Source organism: Rhinatrema bivittatum, chromosome 6 (assembly GCF_901001135.1).
Source record: "Rhinatrema bivittatum chromosome 6, aRhiBiv1.1, whole genome shotgun sequence".
In the NCBI taxonomy this organism is placed as follows: domain Eukaryota; kingdom Metazoa; phylum Chordata; class Amphibia; order Gymnophiona; family Rhinatrematidae; genus Rhinatrema; species Rhinatrema bivittatum.
Genome location: NC_042620.1, coordinates 4,047,813 through 4,067,559, shown reverse-complemented (window position 1 = coordinate 4,067,559; position 19,747 = coordinate 4,047,813). Strand labels below are relative to the sequence as shown.

The following is a 19,747-nucleotide window of genomic DNA, read 5'->3' as shown; positions in this document are numbered from 1 at the left end:
TTTTTCTTTTAATAGGGAGTGCAAACCATCTACACTGATAGAACTAATAGTGACTGTGGTCACTGTCCCTTCCAAACTTTTACCAAAGCCGCTTAAATTGAGCAATTTTCAGGACAAGACCTCTCAGCTCAGGCTTCCCTCAAAAACAGCTGACCATACACACATTCACACACAGACCCCCACCCCCTGGTACCCCCCCTCCCCCCATGTCTCTGACAGAGTTATGGTTCTGCAAACTTCGCCAAAGGGCAGACGATCTCTCGAGCAGGATCCTCCCGAAGCCACTGGCGCAATGCAACTCGTTCAGATCCCAAACCAAAATTCAAACGAGTCAGCTGCAAGTCTGCGTAGCTCATAAAACAGCTCGGCGAAATACACACCTTTATGGGCATGCGTGCGGCCCTTTTAAAGTCTACCTTATCGTGTAGCTGGGTCTAACTAAGCAGACTTGGGGAAATCCACTGGGATAAGCAGCATGGAGTCTTATCTACTCTTTGGGATCCTGCCAGGAGACTCTTGGTCTCACTTATTAAAGCCACCCCTTCAGCACGTCGCAGCACCCTATCAATCAGAGTGGTAAGCTGCAGTGTCTCATCCAGGGATCGGAGGTCTGCCAGCAGCAAAACCTGAGCATTCATTATTTTTCAGAGCTCTGTAAAGCTGCAGCTACCTGTGGATGTGCTGACGGGTTCTTCAGGGTGGATGTGGCTCGTGGAGAGGTTAACCAGCGAGAGTCCTTCCAGGAGAGCAGAGTCCTGGCCAGCCTCAAACACAGATCGATATTCTACCTGCATTATCCCAGACATCACCGAGATCCCACTTCCAGCCTGCAATCACAAACAATAGCTCCCTTCAGGAAAGGTTTACAAGCCTGAGTCTTCTCCAAAGCCTTGAATAAGGGCGATATTCAGGGGTGGCCAGGCTTTCAACAACTTCTTAGCAGTAGAAAACAGCATCTGTATATTAATCTTTTGGAATTAATATGCCCAAGTATTGTATAGCATTATCTGCCCATGGCTCAGAACTCCAGGGCGATTCAGAACCCTCTTAAATTCTCTCAGTAGGGACCTTAAGGAAGTTTCTGGTCATAGCACATTAATCAATACATCGAAGCTTCCACTGCTCATGAAAATTATTGGAAAGTATTACTGAAACAATTAGCAGATTTTCTTAATACAAATAATATTCTTTATCCGTCTCATTTGGTTTTAGAAAGTTTTATAATACTGAAACTTTGCACTCAGCATTGAGATATAATTTTAAGAGGATTTGATAATGGCCAGGCTTACTTCTTAATCTATCTGCTGCATTTGATACTGTAGAGCAGGATATACTTATTCAGAGATTACGTGATATCTAGTGACACTACGCTGTCATGGTTTACTTCTTAATCTTACTCAATCTGCTGCATTTGATACTGTAGAGCAGGATATACTTATTCAGAGATTACGTGATATCTAGTGACACTACGCTGTCATGGTTTACTTCTTAATCTTACTCAATCTGCTGCATTTGATACTGTAGAGCAGGATGTACTTATTCAGAGATTACGTGATATCTAGTGACACTACGCTGTCATGGTTTACTTCTTAATCTTACTCAATCTGCTGCATTTGATACTGTAGAGCAGGATGTACTTATTCAGAGATTACGTGATATCTAGTGACACTACGCTGTCATGGTTTACTTCTTAATCTTACTCAATCTGCTGCATTTGATACTGTAGAGCAGGATATACTTATTCAGAGATTACGTGATATCTAGTGACACTACGCTGTCATGGTTTACTTCTTAATCTTACTCAATCTGCTGCATTTGATACTGTAGAGCAGGATGTACTTATTCAGAGATTAGGTGATATCTAGTGACACTACGCTGTCATGGTTTACTTCTTAATCTTACTCAATCTGCTGCATTTGATACTGTAGAGCAGGATATACTTATTCAGAGATTACGTGATATCTAGTGACACTACGCTGTCATGGTTTACTTCTTAATCTTACTCAATCTGCTGCATTTGATACTGTAGAGCAGGATATACTTATTCAGAGATTAGGTGATATCTAGTGACACTACGCTGTCATGGTTTACTTCTTAATCTTACTCAATCTGCTGCATTTGATACTGTAGAGCAGGATATACTTATTCAGAGATTACGTGATATCTAGTGACACTACGCTGCCATGGTTTACTTCTTAATCTTACTCAATCTGCTGCATTTGATACTGTAGAGCAGGATGTACTTATTCAGAGATTACGTGATATCTAGTGACACTACGCTGTCATGGTTTACTTCTTAATCTTACTCAATCTGCTGCATTTGATACTGTAGAGCAGGATGTACTTATTCAGAGATTAGGTGATATCTAGTGACACTACGCTGTCATGGTTTACTTCTTAATCTTACTCAATCTGCTGCATTTGATACTGTAGAGCAGGATATACTTATTCAGAGATTACGTGATATCTAGTGACACTACGCTGTCATGGTTTACTTATCTTACAGATTGTTTCTTCCAGGTTAAGATGGGAAAGGTAAAAATGGACTCTGGATAGCACAAGGGTCTTCACTCTCAGCTACCCTTTTTAACATGTACATGTTACCACTGTGTAAGTTATCATCAAGCTCAGGCATCGTACACTATATCAATGCAGGTGATGTACAATTCCTAGTGCCAATAGAGGACTCCATGGAGGATACACTGTAACTAATAAGAGTGTTTTACTGCAATTGGGCAACTCATCTCATGAGACTGGTTTTGAATAATAAAAAAACAGATTATTTTACTGAACAGAAAATCACTATCAAGTACAAATATTTTTAAAACAAATACGTGCCAAGCTGCTGACCTTGATATAATTATAGATAGTGATTGCAATCTGAAGAAAGAAATTAGCCACAATATAAGAGATGGCTATGGTAAATTATACAAGCTAAAATGATTGAAACCCCTTTTATGTCATGATGAATTTCAATCGATACTCCAGACTTTGATTTTTTTCGAACCTTGACTATTATAATGAGGCATTTAGCCATTATATTTTCTCATTATGAACTGATTTATGCAATAAACATAAAATTTTATAGTCCATTCTAAACTTAACTGGGAGCCAGTGTTAGCCCATCAGCACAGGCGTTATGTGATCAAATTTACTTCTGACAGTTAAAACTCTGGCCGTCACGTTCTGTAATAACTGTAATGTTCGTAAAGAACTAGCCGGTAGACCAAGAAAAAGCACATTACACTTGCATAGCCCACAAAGGAACCTGAGGTCGGCGAATAAAAGGTTTAAGAACATAAGAAAATGCCATACTGGGTCAGACCAAGGGTCCATCAAGCCCAGCATCCTGTTTCCGACAGAGGCCAATCCAGGCCATAAGAACCTGGCAAGTACCCAAACACTAAGTCTATTCCATGTAACCATTGCTAATGGCAGTGGCTATTCTCTAAGTGAACTTAATAGCAGGTAATGGACTTCTCCTCCAAGAACTTATCCAATCCTTTTTTAAACACAGCTATACTAACTGCACTAACCACATCCTCTGGCAACAAATTCCAGAGTTTAATTGTGCGTTGAGTAAAAAAGAATTTTCTCTGATTAGTTTTTTTCCGTGGAAGCGCAATAAGGGAATAAGTCCCTTAGCAGACAAGCAAATTTTAAAGCGTAACCTTGCCTTATCATGATTAAGACCCACTGGTCTGAGATGATTTTGGCCCAATACTCAAAAAAAAAAAAAAAAAAAAAAAGAGGTAACCGACCCCCTATGACCAGAACTGAAGAGTGAGCTGGCCCCCCTTTCAGCTTATCCTCAGGTAATTTATGACCTTTACTCTTTCCTAGATATTTGATCAGCTACCCCAAGACTTCTTCGAAGAGAACCTCTCTTTGAAGGGCATTGCTACCGAGACTTGGACAAAACAACCGCCAACAAGTTACGCAACCAAAGAAGCTGCCTGGCCGAGATCGCCAACATCATTGTTCTAGAAGAAATCCTAATGAGTTCATACAACACATCGGCTCCTTAGGCAACCACAGCTTCCAGCTGCTCCGCCTCTGATGCAGACATGGATTTGTCCGCCTGTAACTGCGGTACCCAGCGCAGTCCAGCTCGAAGCATAAAACTGCTGCACAACGCAGCACGAATGCTTAGAGCAGACACCTCAAAAATCTGCTTCAGTTGGACTTTGAGCTTCCTATCCTGCAGATCCTTCAGCGCTGCAGAACCGGCCACAGGAATGATAGTCTTCTTAGTAACTGCCGACACGGAGGCATCCACTTTTGGAACCTTCAAAAGTTCCAGCGTGTCTTCAGGCAAAGGATATAACTTATCCATCACTCCTTAAAACCAGTCTTCGAAGTATTGTTAAGGCCAAAACACGCTTTATGACGCTTACCCAGGGATACAAGAACACTTAGATTTTGTAGAAAGTATAATTTTTATTGAGCAATATAAGTATTCTTGGGAGATGCTGAATGCCCGTTTTCTGACACACTGACCACCAGCATCTCGTTGTATACATGAACTGATCCTTCTTTTATAGGTAAAATACAATACAGTGCTAGGTCAGAAATTCTTAAGTTGTGTGACCACCCGGAGTATCATTTACAAAGGTTGTCATGTCAATAGCAAGATAGAGTATTCCCTACATTACCCTGACCAGTTCTCCAAGTTGGGGCCCATTCACCATTACTGTTTAGATAATCCTTTGTTCTGTTAAAATCTTGCTGCTCAGGGCAATCATTACATCTTAGGCTGTGTTTACAGATGTCCCTGTAATGATATTCTAGCCTGAAGTTCTAACCGTTGCCTTCTGCTCTTGTGACCCTATAATTAGGCATCACAAATTGTCGCCAGCTTCAACTGCTGACCAGGTGCCTTGGAATTCCTCCAGGCCAGGCTCAGTAGGGCATTTAATGTTCACATAGCCAGAAAGGCTAAGATAGCAGAGGATTCTGAGTCAGTTGCCGTCTCCATGTTGGTCTCAAGCTCAGGCAATCATATCAGTATTCCACTCTCTGATCACCAAGTTTTTAACTGACTTATGGAAAGGGAAAGCCTTTGCTAGACCTCGTAAGCCATCCATGATCTGATTCCTCTTGCAGAACATTTATCCCTAACTCCGCAAGGACAAGGGGATCAGGAGTCCCAAATGCTCCCTGTGAAATAGACGATCCACCTTCAGATCATCTCCCTTCACAGCCAGGGCTTTCCCCCACCCCTCCTCTAGATCCTCTCTAGGGAAGGATCCACGTCAGGAGGGTCTGCTTCAGGCAGAGCTCCGTCCTTTGAATTATCAAAGGGCTCTTTTGCTGCTTGCCTGTGCAGACATCCCAAGCACTAACCCTTGTAGCTCCAGTAGTCCAAGAAGCTCTGGACCTCTTCCTGGGCTGCGGAACTATTGAAGCCCCCTGCTTGGACCCACACTGCCCTGCAGCTTTCCTGGCCAAATAAACCTTGTGCAACAGGACGAAGTCAGATGAGAAGGTTGTAGAATCATCAGAAGCCTCCTCCAGGAGGTCCATGTCCTTCCCTGACTAAGTTCCTCGGCCCCCTAGCCCTCTACGGGGCTCAGATCAACTGGGGACAACGGCAGATGGAGATCCCCCTCCCCCCCTGCAACTTCAGAAGCAGTCACGAAGGAAGACAAAATGGCTGCAATTCCCACACTAATTGGGAAGGGACCTGCTGCTTCCCCTGATGCAACCAAGGACCTACCAGGCCCACACTGCTGTCCTGACGCTGCTGCGGTCGTCCCGGAATCACCCTCTCCCCCAGAGAGGCATCAGAAACACAGGCCAGCCTGAGTTCCTGGTGCGCAATCATGTGGTATGTCTTCAGACTGCGCAGATCATGAGCACAGTCAGATGCCTGAGGAGCTCAAATTGCAAGAGCCGTTGACGCAGAGACTGCGTCAGGCTTCAGCCCTGCTCTCCCACCGAACGCTAGGGAAAGCAAATAAAGAGACTTCTATTTTTCTTTTAAAACTTTAGAAGAAAAGACAAAAATCACTTCCCTGTAACTGAAGAGTGACAGCAGGCTCTGCAAGTCCTTCTGGGGGAGAGGGAACTGGCTCCACTAGATTTGTACCCCCCCCCCCCCCGGTGGGAAAGGACCATGCAAAATAATGGCCCCTAACCCGCTGCTCGCCCACGTCAGAACCAGGAGGGTTGCCTCCACCAGGACCTACCAACCTCCTGGGAGGAAATCTTCAAGAAGTTAACAATCTCTTTTTTTTCCTTTTTAACCTAGTTTCAGACTAAAGGTTTGCACCTCTACCATCTACTGGAGACAGAGAAATAGTGAGGCACTGCAGGTGGCACATTGAGTTATGTACAGTGTCAGCAAAACTTCCTTTCTCTCTATCTGCTGGAAGGGAGGCAAAACCTGGACTGGAAACCTGGAGTCTGGACTGATCTGGGCACGTACAGGGAACAACATTGTATAGCCATAGTTTGGATAATTTTCCTTATGTGCATTACTTTGCACTTTTCCACATTAACTTTCATCTGTCATTCAGGTGCCCAGTCTCCCAGGTCCTCGCAATTTACTGCTGTCTTTAACAGCTTTGAATAACTCCTGACCCCTCATATCTGACCGCTTGTTATTCACCTTTCCAGATCATTCATGAAGAAGTTCAACAGGACAGGTCTGAAGGGGGGCGCGCCATGAAACTAAGTGGCAAATCGGATGAAGTCCTTTCTGAGGCGATAAACACACTGTCACGCTGCGGAATCTATTGCCAGGGTAAGGGACGGAGGCGACGAGCATTGCGGGATCTGAAGGAGGTTTGGATGAGCTCCTGGAGGAAAAGGCCACCGCACGTTCTTAGCCAGGAGGACTAGAAGAAAGCTGTCGCTGTCCCCGGGAGAGGGAGACGGGAATTACAGCTACTTTAATGGAGACTGCTACCTGGACCGGCCACGGTCAGAGGCACCGGAAGTCCGACCCGGAACGATGCTGTCCGCCACCTGCCCAAGGCGTTGCGAGTCTCTCCGCCCCCAGCCGTCCCCTCCCCACCACACCGGGAGCACGAGGGGGGAGGCGCCGCCGCCGCTAACCAGCTTTCTCCTTCCGGGTATGTCGTCACTTCCGCCCTTCTGCGCAACCGTCCTCCCAGGCCCAGCCTGCGCTGGGAGAAACTACAACAAACCGAAACCCCGCCCCTCAGTCCCTCCGACCTGGCTCCGCCCATCCGCAGCTCATTGGTTAGGAAAGACAGGGCGGGCCCGCCTCAATGCCTGATTGGTCAGAAAGGCTGTCGGGCGCTGAGAGTGATGGACTCCTGGTTCCGGCGCTGTTATAGGAGACCGTGTGAAAAGGTGCGAGGGCAAAAGAAGGGGGCAGGAGAGAGAGGGAGGGGCAAAAGAATGGACAGGGGACGGAGCGGGAGGGGGGAGGAGCGAGAGAACGGACAGAAGAGGTGGGATGGATAAGAGAAGGGACAGGTTAGTGGGGTGCGGGAGGTTTACAATTAAATTAATGGGGAAGGGAGCTCAGGTAAGGGAGTTTAGGATTATGTGAGTGAGGGCCTCCTGAGGGGGTGTGGGAGGTTGAGGATTAGGTGAGTGGGGGCTCAGGTGAGGTTCAGGATTAGGTGAGTGGGGGCTCAGGTGAGGTTCAGGATTAGGTGAGTGGGGGCTCAGGTAAGGAGGTTCAGGATTTGGTGAGTGGGGGGTTCAGGTGAGTGAAAGGTTCAGGATTAGGTTAGTGGGGGTTTAGTGAGGTTCAGGATTAGGTGAGTGGGGGCTCAGGTGAGGTTCAGGATTAGGTGAGTGAGGCCTCAGATAAGGGGGTTCAGGATTTGGTGAGTGGGGGCTCAGGTGAGGTTCAGGATTTGGTGAGTGGGGGCTCAGGTAAGGGGGGTTCAGGATTTGGTGAGTGGGGGCTCAGGTAAGGGGGTTCAGGATTTGGTGAGTGGGGGCTCAGGTGAGGTTCAGGATTAGGTGAGTGAGGGTGTGGGAGGTTCAGGATTTGGTGAGTGGGGGCTCAGGTGAGGTTCAGGATTAGGTGAGTGAGGGTGTGGGAGGTTCAGGATTTGGTGAGTGGGGGCTCAGGTGAGGTTCAGGATTAGGTGAGTGAGGGTGTGGGAGGTTCAGGATTTGGTGAGTGGGGGGCTCAGGTGAGGTTCAGGATTAGGTGAGTGAGGGTGTGGGAGGTTCAGGATTAGGTGAGTGGGGGCTCAGGTGAGGTTCAGGATTTGGTGAGTGGGGGCTCAGGTGAGGTTCAGGATTAGGTGAGTGAGGGTGTGGGAGGTTCAGGATTAGGTGAGTGGGGGCTCAGGTGAGGTTCAGGATTAGGTGAGTGAGGATGTGGGAGGTTCAGGATTTGGTGAGTGGGGGCTCAGGTAAGGGGGTTCAGGATTAGGTGAGTGAGGGCTCAGATAAGGGGTTTAGGATTAGGTACATTAGGGCCTCCTGAGGGGGATGGGAGGTTCAAGATTTGGTGAGGGGGTTCAGGGTTAGTTGAAGGGGGGTCTTGGGTAAGGGGGTGTGGGAAGTTCAAGATTAATTTAGGGGGACTAGGGGCAAAGGGTCTGGGAAGTTGTTTTCTAGTTAGTGGAGAGCTCAGGTAAGGGGGTGTGGGAGATTGATGAGCAGCCCAGGTCGGGAGATTTGAGAGGTTTAGGAACAGATTAATGCAGGTGTGAGATCGGGGATGTGTGGGCCTTCAGGCTGAGGGACACACAGATTAGTTTAGCAGGAGCCTACAATCAAAGGTGTAGATTAGTGGGGTGCTTGAGCCAGGGGTTGTTAAAGAACTCCCCGTGGCTGTGGGACTAGAATGATCTGATTCCAGGCCAGAAGAACAAGGAAATCAGTCCTGGTTTTCAGTGGTGACTTCAAAGCTTTCTTGGTGTTATTTTTTCTGAGGCACAGGGGCAGAACATCCAGGACTTCCTTCACTGTTCCTTCTGACCTGGAGTCAGGTGTTTGAACTATAGGTGTTTTTCATGTCAGAATGTTTCCATGGGCAGAGAACGAGAAAAGGTCATTTGTGGGAGTTCAGGGTTTTTTCGGCCCTTCCCTCTCCCTTACTGCCTGCTAGACTTTTACTTTTAGTTTTGTTTCTGATGCTTCTCTCCCATTCCTCTGTCAGCTCAGCAGAGCAGGCCAGAAAGCGAGAGCTGGATGAAGAAAGCTGGTGCATGGCCATCGCTGACAGGCTGCACCTGAATGGAGAGGGTAAGAAAGTGTTGTAATTCTGCCAGTCTCTGAGAGCGAAGCAGGCCACAGTACTAAAGTCACAGTGCTGCTTGCCTGCCTCTCTCTGTTTGCTTGCTTTCCTCAGCTCTTCTCTTTCCTGTTCTGAGTTTATTCATAGGTTTTCTTTTGTGTGGTTTAGGTCTGCATTCCAGGCAAAATCAGTAGATTTTGCACAAAATAAAATGTTTTAAAAATCCAAAACAAAGAACCCATGAGGACTTGAGCCCTTGGCTTTTAACTGAGCACCTGGAATCTATTTGGGATTTGGATTTAATTTAATTTAATTTGGGATTGGGATTTGGAACATGGATTTGGGATTAACAATGAGTTAATGCTTAGAAGCAGACTCTGACCAGGGGACTGAATCAGGGAGGACACCTCCTCAGTCTGTGCAGGGATCTAGAAGGCCAGAGATTCAGGGGAAAGGTTTGATGTGGGGTGGATGGGGTCCTGGATTTCAGTGCTAAGGAGAAAGGAGTGGTCATGCTGCATGGCTACTAACTAGCGTAGAGCCTTGGCAGTGCACACAGACCCTGCCATCCTCTACTTTGTTCCTTTGTTACTATCCCAAAAAACACTATACGATGAACCTTCCTACTTTAGGAAATCTCCCTTGCTAATCAGCCAGAAGTTTAAAGGGGTGGTTAGCAGGGGCATTTCGTCTCCCCTGCTTTGTGTTTTCCGAGTGTCGGTACTGACTGGTGCATGAGCAGTTAATTCTGGGTGAGAGTCCAGGTCCCACAGGAAAGATTTAGCCTGCAGAATGGTTGGAATAAGGCACCCAGGTGGAAATATGTCAAGATCAGGAGGTTGTAGGCCACAGCAGGATTGGAGGTTCCAGGCAGAGGAACAGTCAGGATACCCAGAAGCCAGAGGAAACTAGAGACCTCAGGAGCTCAGTTGTACCAGCAAATGCCTTGAGTCTGAGTGGGATTCAAGTTCGGGTTTCCACCTTTTCCTAGCCTTGCGCTATTGGCCATGTGCATGGTATAACCTGTCTGTTAATAGCTAACTCACTATTTATTTATTGTATTAGACATTTTATGTACTGTCGTTCCATGTATAGCTCACAACGGTTTACAAAGTGACATTCATAGTTATACTACCGCAGGGTCCTCTATTTATTTGGCTCTCCTGGCTTCTTGATCAGAGAACTGTCTCCAGGTTCAAGTCCTGGCATGTCTGACACTAATCCTCCCCATGAGTGACAGTATGATCCGATCCACACCCACCCACCCAATCCTCTCTGAACAGTCCTGTCCATTCCCAGTCCCCCCACCATCCCTTCGGAAGGAAGATTTAACATTCACGGACAGGAGGGATGTCAAAGCCCTTCTGCTGTGCGCTGAATGACCCTCCAGGAGGGCTTCAGCCCATCACATGCTAGGTGATCTGAAGCAGCAGACCCACAGAAATACTAACACCTGGTTAGAGACAGGCCTTACCAAGCTCGTGGAAAATAAAGCCTCTATGCATATTGCATTCTCTCATTTACATACGGGTAAGAGCTAACTTTGTGACTGGGCTCTGTCTTAATATGCAAATTTAGGCCTTGCTGCACAGCATGCTATTTTTCGGCCCTTTATTTAGGCATTTTATATATCGTTCCAAGAGAAGATCATGATGGTTTACAAAATCTGCAAACATGTTCATGGTCAACGGTCATACACTGTGTGTCAGCATTCACCTTCTAGTTTGATACCGCATTGTGTACATATTCTAGTTCATAATCATAAATATTCTAGCATATTACACTAGCTACTATATAATCCAGTTCATAGTCATGCCTTTTCTTGCTTGATCTAACAGTAAATAAAGGTTCCAATCCTACTAACAATGTACTTCACATCCTTCATTGCTTATTGCTCGCTTCATTCACATTATCTCTGGTACTGATGTAGTTCTCAGTGGGTTGATCTTTTACGTTGAATCGTATGCTTTCACTAAAGAGCCGTGTTTTCAGTTCACACTTGAACTGTTTCTTGCTGTTATCAGACGTATTGACTCTGGAAGTCCGTTCCGCAGCTTGGGGCCTGCTATTGTAAACATTTGGTCTCTTATTTGCGTTAGGTGTGTGTTCTGAGTGGAAGATACCATAAGCAGTCCTTTGTTTTGTGATCTTAGGGCTCTCTGTGGTGTGTAGTATTGATTTGCCACTCCTAATAAACTTGGATTAATATTGTTGATACTTGCTATTAGAGAAAGAGAACTTTATAATGAAGCCAGTGCAGCGCGATCAGCGCGGGGGTGATGTGCTCACGTTTCCCTCTTCCTGGTAAGAGTCTTGCAGAAGCATTTTGAAGTAGCTGTAGTGGTTTTGGTAGTCTCGATGGTAGGCCTAGTAAGAGAGAGTTGCGGTAGTGTAAGTTTGATAATATAAGTGTTTGTAAGACAGTGCAGAAGTCCTGTATTGTTAACAAGGGTTTCAGTCAATGTAATATTCCCAGCTTGGAGTACCCTGTTTTGATTAATTTGCTTATGTGCTTTATCATACGGGCCGATACAATAAAATCCACGGGAGAGCAGGTGAGCACCCGCTCTCCCGACGCGCATCCAGGCTACTCTCCTGGGCGCGCGATTTAGTATTCAAATGAGGGCCCACGGTAATAAGGAGGCGCTAGGGACACTCGTGCGTCCCTAGCGCCTCCTTATTGGCAGAAGCGGTGGCTCTCAGCGGGTTTGACAGCAGACGCTTAATTTTACCGGCGTTGGTTGTCGAACCCGCTGACAACCACGGGTTCTGAAAACGGACGCCGGCAGAATTGAGCGTCCGTCTTCCAACCCGCGAGCCATGGGCTGATTATTTTATTTATTTTTTTTTTTTTGGGGGGAGCCTCCGACCTGATATTAAGTCGGAGGGTATAGAGAAAAGCAGTTTTTTCTGCTTTTCTGTACACTTTCCCGGTGGCAGCCGTTAATTTCTGAGAGCAAAATGTGCGGCTTGGCTGAACATTTTACTTTCTGTATGGCGCGGGAAAAACTAATAGGCTCTTCAACATGCATTTGCATGTTGCGGGCGCTGTTAGCTTTTGGGGGGTTGGACATGGGTTTTCCTTGCGCTAATACCCCTTAGTGTATAAGGGATAATAATAGCGTGTCGAAAACGTGCGTCCAGAGCGCACCACCGCTCTGTATTGGCCTGACAGTGAAGTTCTCATCGATCCAAATTCCAAGGTCTCGTATCTGATCAGAGGGAGTAATATCAGTGATTCCTTGGTGTCTAGGGTCGGAGGTTTGATTGTCGTGTATTCTTAGGTTTTTTTACATAGGCCCTTAGTGTGTGTTTCTCTAAGGACTTTGCTACTGGCTTGTCTCCCTTCTCCCGTCCTTAGTCAGTCCCACAGGACTGGTTGCCTTGAGGGAATGTGTAATTACTTACCTGTAACTGCCCTGCTCTGATGACAGCAGGGCCATGTTGGGAAATGTTTTTATATCACTTTATTGTAACAATTATTCTAGGTTTTGCTGCACTTTCAGTGGACAGGCAGTCAGTCCAAAGTCTACAGGAATCCACCCAAACGTGCATGAAAGCTTTTTCTTGAACTCTGGTTGCATTCCCCGCAGTGAACATGGGACAGGTCACACATACTGTCCGCGTGGTTACCGAGCGCACGCTCAGCGAGGGAGCTGCCACGTGTGTTACCTGCCCTGTCCGCGTGGTTACCGAGCGCACGCTCAGCGAGGGAGCTGCCACGTGTGTTACCTGCCCTGTCCGCGTGGTTACCGAGCGCACCCTCAGCGAGGGAGCTGTACGTGTGTTACCTGCCCTGTCCACGTGGTTACCGAGCGCACCCTCAGTGAGGGAGCTGCCACCTGTATTACCTGTCCTGTCCGCGTGGTTGCTAAATTCTTCTTTTCTCACTCGGACTCTGTTTCCATGGTCTCTGATCTTCTCTTTTCTCTCACTTACTCTCCCTCTCTCCACTTTTTGAAAGTTTCCCCTATTTCCCTCCCTACCTGATTCCATCTTTTTTTTCTGAATGCGTTTGCTCCCTTCCCGTAGGTTCCCTGGGATAGGTCCCTGAGGGAAGCCTGTGTGCTCAGATGGCTGACTTTGACACAGAGTACCAGCGCCTGGAATCCTCCTACAATGACTCGCCCCCTGGAGATGAAGACTTGTTGGTTTATGTCCCTGAGGGCAGCAAATGTAAGTAATTCAATGTTCTCTTTTCAGGCCTCAGTTCCCACCCCTCCCTCTTTAATATCCTAGAAGAAAGATGGAGGGAAGGGTGGCTTGAAGTGTGTACGGGAGGAAGCCCAGAAGAGATGGTGTGGTGTGTAACTTTAATGTAGCCTGGAAGAATGGTGAAGCAAGTGATTGGGGGGAGGGGGTTAATAAGAACATAGGAAATGTTCCTGTGCTTCAGCAGGGTAAGAATGGAGGGAGGGGACATTGCTGTGCTGGTATGAGGCAGGAACTAGCTGATACCTTCTATGACCTGTTCTTCTCTCTGACCCATGCCCTTCAGATGGCTGCCTTTCCCCTACTCCATGCACCTACCAGTGCGAGTATCGGCTTACCTGACACAGCCATAAGCCTATTAAAACCAGCTTTTCCGGACTCCTCCTAAATTCCACCTCATCAACATCTGTAATGCAGCCACACCAGTTCTTTGTAAATAACTCTATATGATGTTAAATTACTACTGTTTTTTCTCTTCTCCCAGTTCGATCTTCCTTGTTCATTGTAACTTTAATTTTCCTCTGCACAGGTTCCAGTTTTATTTTATTTATTTTGCACCCCCTGTTCAACTGTAAACCAGCATGATGTGATTGTACATTGAATGCCGGTATATAAAAACCTTAAATAAAATAAATAAAATAAATTCCCTGTACGTACCAGGATCAGTCCAGGACACCTGGGTTGTGACTCCGCACCAGTAGATGGAGACAGACTAAAACTTGTGGGCGGAGCCATATATAAGCCCCTGTGCCAGTCACAGCCCCTCAGTCTTACTCTGTCTCCAGTAGATGGTGCAGGTCCGGTCACAGCCCTGCCTGCCCTGGTTCTGGTATTCCGTCAGGGTCGGTTCTTTTTTGATTTGTTAGGCCAGTTTAGGCTACGGGTTTCTATTTGGGAATATTTTTTTCTAAATTGTCCCTAGGTCCCTTCCGCCCTGCCTCCCAGGGGGGTTGTGAGGTTCTGAGGGGACCACCCCCCCCTGGTTGAGGCCGCTGCTAGGGTCGAGGACCCAGCTGGCCTAGTAGCAGCATCAGGGGTGACACCGGGGAGCCCGGTTCACTCACCCCTGCTGGATTAGGGCTCCAGGACCGTGGACAGCGACAGGCCTTTTTGTTTAAAAAAAAAAAAAAAAAAAAAAAAGGTTTGTTTTTATTTTCTGTGCCGGCTCTCTCTTGCTTCGCGTCGCCGCTCGTGGTGGGGGCGCCGCTGTCGGGGGGAGGCCGTTCGCTCAAAATTTTTTATTTTTCGTGTCTCCTGTCCCGTTTTCGCGCCTCTTCGCCGGCATGCCTCGCGGCTCGGTCTGCCGGGCCTGTGGCTCGGCGCGCGCGCGAGAGCCTGTGCGCCGCTTGCATCCCGGGCGGAGAGGGGTCGTCCGGGGCGCCTCGGGGACCTCGTTCGCGACCTGCGCGATCGCCTCCGCGCGGGGGGGGGCGCCGTAGAAAAGCCCCAAGAGCTTTTCCCGCTTAGCACGGGAGTGGCGGCCATTTTGGCCACGGGCCACGAAATGGCGCGGGAAACGACAGGGCCTTCGGCCTTGCCTCCCGCGCTTTCCCCGCAGCGGATCGCGGTCGGAGGGGGTCCCTCGGGGGACCCAGGGTCCCCAGGGAGTCCCGCTGACTTTTCTTCAGATTCGAGCTCGCTTTCGGAGGACCTTGCGCTTTTGTTGCGCAAAGTCCTGAAATACAAAAAAAGCAAGCGCGGCCGGAGTGACGCTCGCAAGGCTCCACTGCAGAAGAGGTCCAGAAGGCCTTCGGGGGTCGCGGAGGGGCCCCAGGGCGCCTTGCGGGGGAAGCGGCCTCCACGTGGCGTCCCACAGGAGGCGGACACCGATTCCTCCCCTGAGGCGGACGCTGATTCCCCTGAGGAGACCCAGAAGGGACCCGACGGACGGCTCCGCTACGTCCGGCGTAGGAAAAGGTTCACAGGCAGTGGAGGGAGACTATCCCAAAGTGGTCCGGCTATTCCGTAGGGAAGAATTACCACCTCTAATTCCAAAGCAAAACACAAAGAACCAAAACACTTGTTTTGTCTAACAAACTCTTAAGCAACCAAAAAAACAAAGTATAGAAAATTTCTTATAAAGTGCTAATATACACAGCAGTTTTGAAAATAATTTTTTACAAAATAGTATTTTTCCAAGAATATTTTTATCTTTTTTATATAATTTAAACCGCATCAGCAAGCCTGACAACGGCAGTGAACCCACTTGCCGTCCGGACTTCTCGTCATGTGCGGCATGGTGTTTACCTAAATATTGTTAAAGTGTTTCTAATAGGAGGCAATTCGTTAGATATCCTCTAAATCCTGTTTTTGAGTGAAAAAAGCATCAGCTTTTAGGTAAACACCATGCCGCACATGACGAGAAGTCCGGACGGCAAGTGGGTTCACTGCCGTTGTCAGGCTTGCTGATGCGGTTTAAATTATATAAAAAAGATAAAAATATTCTTGGAAAAATACTATTTTGTAAAAAATTATTTTCAAAACTGCTGTGTATATTAGCACTTTATAAGAAATTTTCTACACCTCTAATTCCAGCCATTCTCCAGGAACTGGGAATAGACCCCCCCTCCGGCGGTGGTTCGTCAGGAAGCGAACATGGATCCGGTCCTGTTAGGCCTCACGGGTCCGGCAGTTGCCTTTCCGTTCCATTTTTCTTCAACGGACATCATGTTCCGGGAATGGGACACCCCGGAGTTAGGTTTGAAGGTCAGCAAGGCCATGGACAAGCTTTACCCACTCCCGGAGGATGCGCTGGACCTTCTCAAGCTTCCCAAGGTGGATTCAGCGGTTTCGGCGGTAACGAAGAGATCTACTATTCCAGTTACGGGAGCGACAGCCCTTCGGGACCTTCAGGACAGGAAGCTGGAAGTACAGCTCAAGAAGATTTTTGAGGTTTCAGCGCTAGGAATTCGGGCCGCCATGTGTACGAATTTCGCTTTGAGAGCTAGCTTACGCTGGGCTCAGGTCCTCCAAGCCAATGCGGATCTTTCGGCAGACGAGGCAGCGCAAGCGGATAAGTTGGAAGCGGCAATAGCATATGGCGCAGATGCACTCCACGATCTGCTGCGCACTTCGTCTAGATCCATGGTGGCGGCTGTCTCGGCGCGCCGCCTCCTGTGGCTACGCAACTGGGCGGCGGATGGCTCTTCTAAGGCTCACCTCGGGGCTCTGCCATTCAAGGGTAAGTTACTGTTTGGCAAGGAATTAGATGATTTAATGGCTTCCGTGGGGGAAAATAGGGCTTTCTGGTTGCCCGAAGATAGATCCAGGTCGCGGTCTTCCTTTGCAGCCAGGTCCCGCTTTCGTGGGCCCAGGAAGTCGCGCCCTCAAAGGTCATCGGGGCAATCGTACAGGTCTTCCTCCTCCCGTACCCCACAGTGGCAGCAGCAGCAGTCCTTTCGTGGGAGGCGCTTTGGTAGACCAGGGGGTGCCCTGGCCATCACGGCGCCCAAATCTTCACAATGAAAGGGGGTCGGCCCTTCTCCCGCCGCAGCCTCAGCACGCCGTTCCCAACGTCGGGGCGTGGTTGCTGTCGTTTTACGAGAGATGGGCCGGAATAACGTCGGACCAGTGGATCCTCACCATGATAAGACACGGCTACGCGTTAGATTTTGCTCGCATTCCAGTGGACAAGTTCCTTGTGTCACCCTGCAAGGCTCCCGAGAAGAAGGCGGCGGTGCTAGACACCATCCGCCGCTTAGAGGACTTGGGAGCTATCTCCCCCGTTCCGGTCAGCCAACACGGCAAAGGCCGTTACTCCATTTACTTCATTGTACCAAAGAAGGACGGCACGTCCCGACCAATTCTGGATCTCAAAGGGGTGAACCGATGCCTTCGCGTTCCTCGCTTCAAAATGGAGACGATCCGGTCAGTCATCGCCGCGGTCCGGCCAGGCGAGTTCCTGGCCTCCCTGGACCTCACGGAGGCGTATCTTCACATAGGCATTCAGCCGTCGTTCCAACGCTTCCTCAGATTCTGCATTCTGGGACGGCATTACCAGTTTCGGGCGCTCCCGTTTGGGCTCGCAACGGCCCCTCGTACATTCACGAAGGTGATGGTCGTGGTGGCGGCGCAACTGCGCCGAGAAGGTCTCCTGGTCCATCCTTACCTGGACGATTGGTTGATTCGGGCGAAGTCCGAGGATCAGTGTCGGATGGCGGTGGCCAGGGTCCTCCATCTGTTGCAGTCCCTGGGATGGGTGGTCAACTTCAGCAAGAGTCATCTGACACCCACGCAGACCTTGGAATATCTGGGAGCTCTTTTCGACACGAAGCAGGGCAAGGTGTTTCTGTCGCTCGAACGGAGGGGCAAACTGCAAACTCAGGTGCAACGCTTGTTGTCTCTTTGCCAGCCGCGGGTCTGCGACTACCTTACGGTCCTAGGGTCTATGGCTTCCACGCTGGCGCTGGTTCCCTGGGCGTTCGCTCATCTGCGACCCTTACAGTCATCCTTGCTTTCCCGCTGGAAGCCGGTCTCGGAGGACTTCCATTTACCGCTTCCTCTAGCGGGACACGCGAGGTCCAGCCTGCGTTGGTGGCTGGACCCCAGTCATCTGTCCGCCGGAGTCTCTCTCCTGGTACCCAGTTGGACAGTGGTGACCACGGATGCCAGCCTCTCCGGTTGGGGAGCGGTCTGCCTAGGGAGCTCAGTTCAAGGCCTATGGTCAGTGTCGCAAGCCCAGTGGTCTATCAATCGCCTAGAGACCAGAGCGGTCCGTCTGGCCCTGCAGGCTTTTCTACCGTTGCTGCGGGGAAAGGCAGTCCGAGTGTTGTCGGACAATGCGACCACCGTGGCATACATCAACCTTCAGGGGGGGACACGAAGCCCCCAGGTGGCGGAAGAAGCTCAGCGCTTGATGGCCTGGTCGGAGCTACATCTCAGCAACCTCGCAGCGTCTCACATTGCGGGAGTCGACAACGTGCAGGCGGACTATCTCAGCCGTCATCGTCTGGATCCCGGAGAGTGGGAGCTGGGGGACGAAGCGTTTCTTCTCATTTGCGAAACGTGGGGTGTGCCCCACATGGATCTGATGGCCACGTGGCACAACGCGAAGGCCCCGCGATTTTACAGTCGACGTCGAGAGCGGGGGGCAGAAGGCGTCGATGCGTTGGTGCTTCCCTGGCCGACGGATGTGCTGCTCTACGTGTTTCCCCCGTGGCCGATGATCGGCAAGATTCTACGGCGCATAGAGTTGCATCCGGCCAACGTGATCTTGGTGGCACCGGAGTGGCCTCGCCGGCCGTGGTTCGCAGACCTCGTACAACTGGCAGTAGCGGCACCCCTTCGGTTCCAGGGAATGGCAGCCCTGCTCCATCAGGGCCCCGTCTGTTTGGAGGATGCGGATCACTTCTGTCTCGCGGCATGGCTTTTGAGAGGAATCGACTGAAGAGAAAAGGTTATTCAGATGCGGTGGTGGCCACGCTACTGCGTTCCAGGAAGCAGTCGACGTCTTTGGCTTACGTCCGTGTCTGGGTGGTCTTTGAGAACTGGTGCGTGCAGCGTGGGGTGGACCCCACTTCGGCTTCCGTCTCTGATGTTCTGGCGTTCCTCCAGGCGGGTCTGGCCAAAGGTCTGGCGTGCAGTTCCCTACGGGTCCAAGTGGCGGCGCTTGGGTGTTTGCGAGGTAAGGTCCGTGGTACGTCTCTGGCGCTTCACCCGGATATTGCTCGTTTCCTTCGGGGTGCTAAGCACCTTCGCCCCCCGTTACGTCTTCCTTGTCCGGCTTGGAACCTCAATTGGGTTCTCTCCTCTCTATGCACGGCGCCGTTTGAGCCCTTGAAACGCGCAACTCTTAAGGATCTCACTTTAAAAACGGCATTCTTGGTGGCAATTGCCTCGGCACGGCGTGTTTCCGAGTTACAGGCCCTGTCCTGTAGGGAACCTTTCTTGCGTATCTCCGATTCGGGGGTTTCCTTACGGACGGTTCCTTCCTTTCTTCCGAAAGTGGTCTCGTCGTTTCACGTGAATCAATCGGTGGAGTTGCCCGCTTTTGCGTGCGGAGAGTCCTCTGTTCCAGAAGAGAGGGAGTTACGGAAGCTTGACGTGCGGAGATCCCTTCTCCGATATCTGGAGGTCACTAATCCGTTTCGGGTCACAGATCATCTGTTTGTCCTGTTCTCTGGACCAAAGAAAGGAGCTGCAGCGTCCCGCACAACGATCGCTCGTTGGCTCAAGGAGGCCATTGGTTCGGCGTACTTGGTGCGGGGAAAACCTCTTCCCGTGGGGCTGCGGGCTCACTCGACTCGATCTCAAGCAGCGTCTTGGGCGGAAGCTTCTCAGGTGTCGCCTCAAGAGATTTGTAGGGCGGCCACCTGGAAGTCGTTGCATACTTTTATCCGGCATTACCGGTTGGATGTC

General features: G+C 49.4%; 2 protein-coding genes across 2 annotated transcripts in view; one reads left to right on the top strand and one right to left on the bottom strand.

Annotated features, from left to right (window-relative positions):
* The window catches only part of LOC115093353 (ankyrin repeat and zinc finger domain-containing protein 1-like), a 34,136-nt gene extending 27,037 nt beyond the window's left edge, over positions 1-7,099 (bottom strand). The window contains exons 1-2 of the mRNA XM_029604984.1: positions 7,063-7,099; positions 671-827 (exon numbers count right to left, since the gene is read on the bottom strand). Coding sequence (XP_029460844.1) covers positions 671-806 — 136 coding nt within the window. The 5' untranslated portion in view covers positions 807-827; positions 7,063-7,099. The remainder of the gene's footprint in view (positions 1-670; positions 828-7,062) is intronic.
* Positions 7,100-7,256: 157 nt separating this feature from the next.
* LOC115093352 (autophagy-related protein 9A-like) overlaps positions 7,257-19,747 on the top strand; it is a 77,058-nt gene continuing 64,567 nt past the window's right edge. Inside the window, 3 exon segments of the mRNA XM_029604983.1 lie at positions 7,257-7,323; positions 9,101-9,186; positions 13,211-13,354. Coding sequence (XP_029460843.1) covers positions 13,252-13,354 — 103 coding nt within the window. The 5' untranslated portion in view covers positions 7,257-7,323; positions 9,101-9,186; positions 13,211-13,251.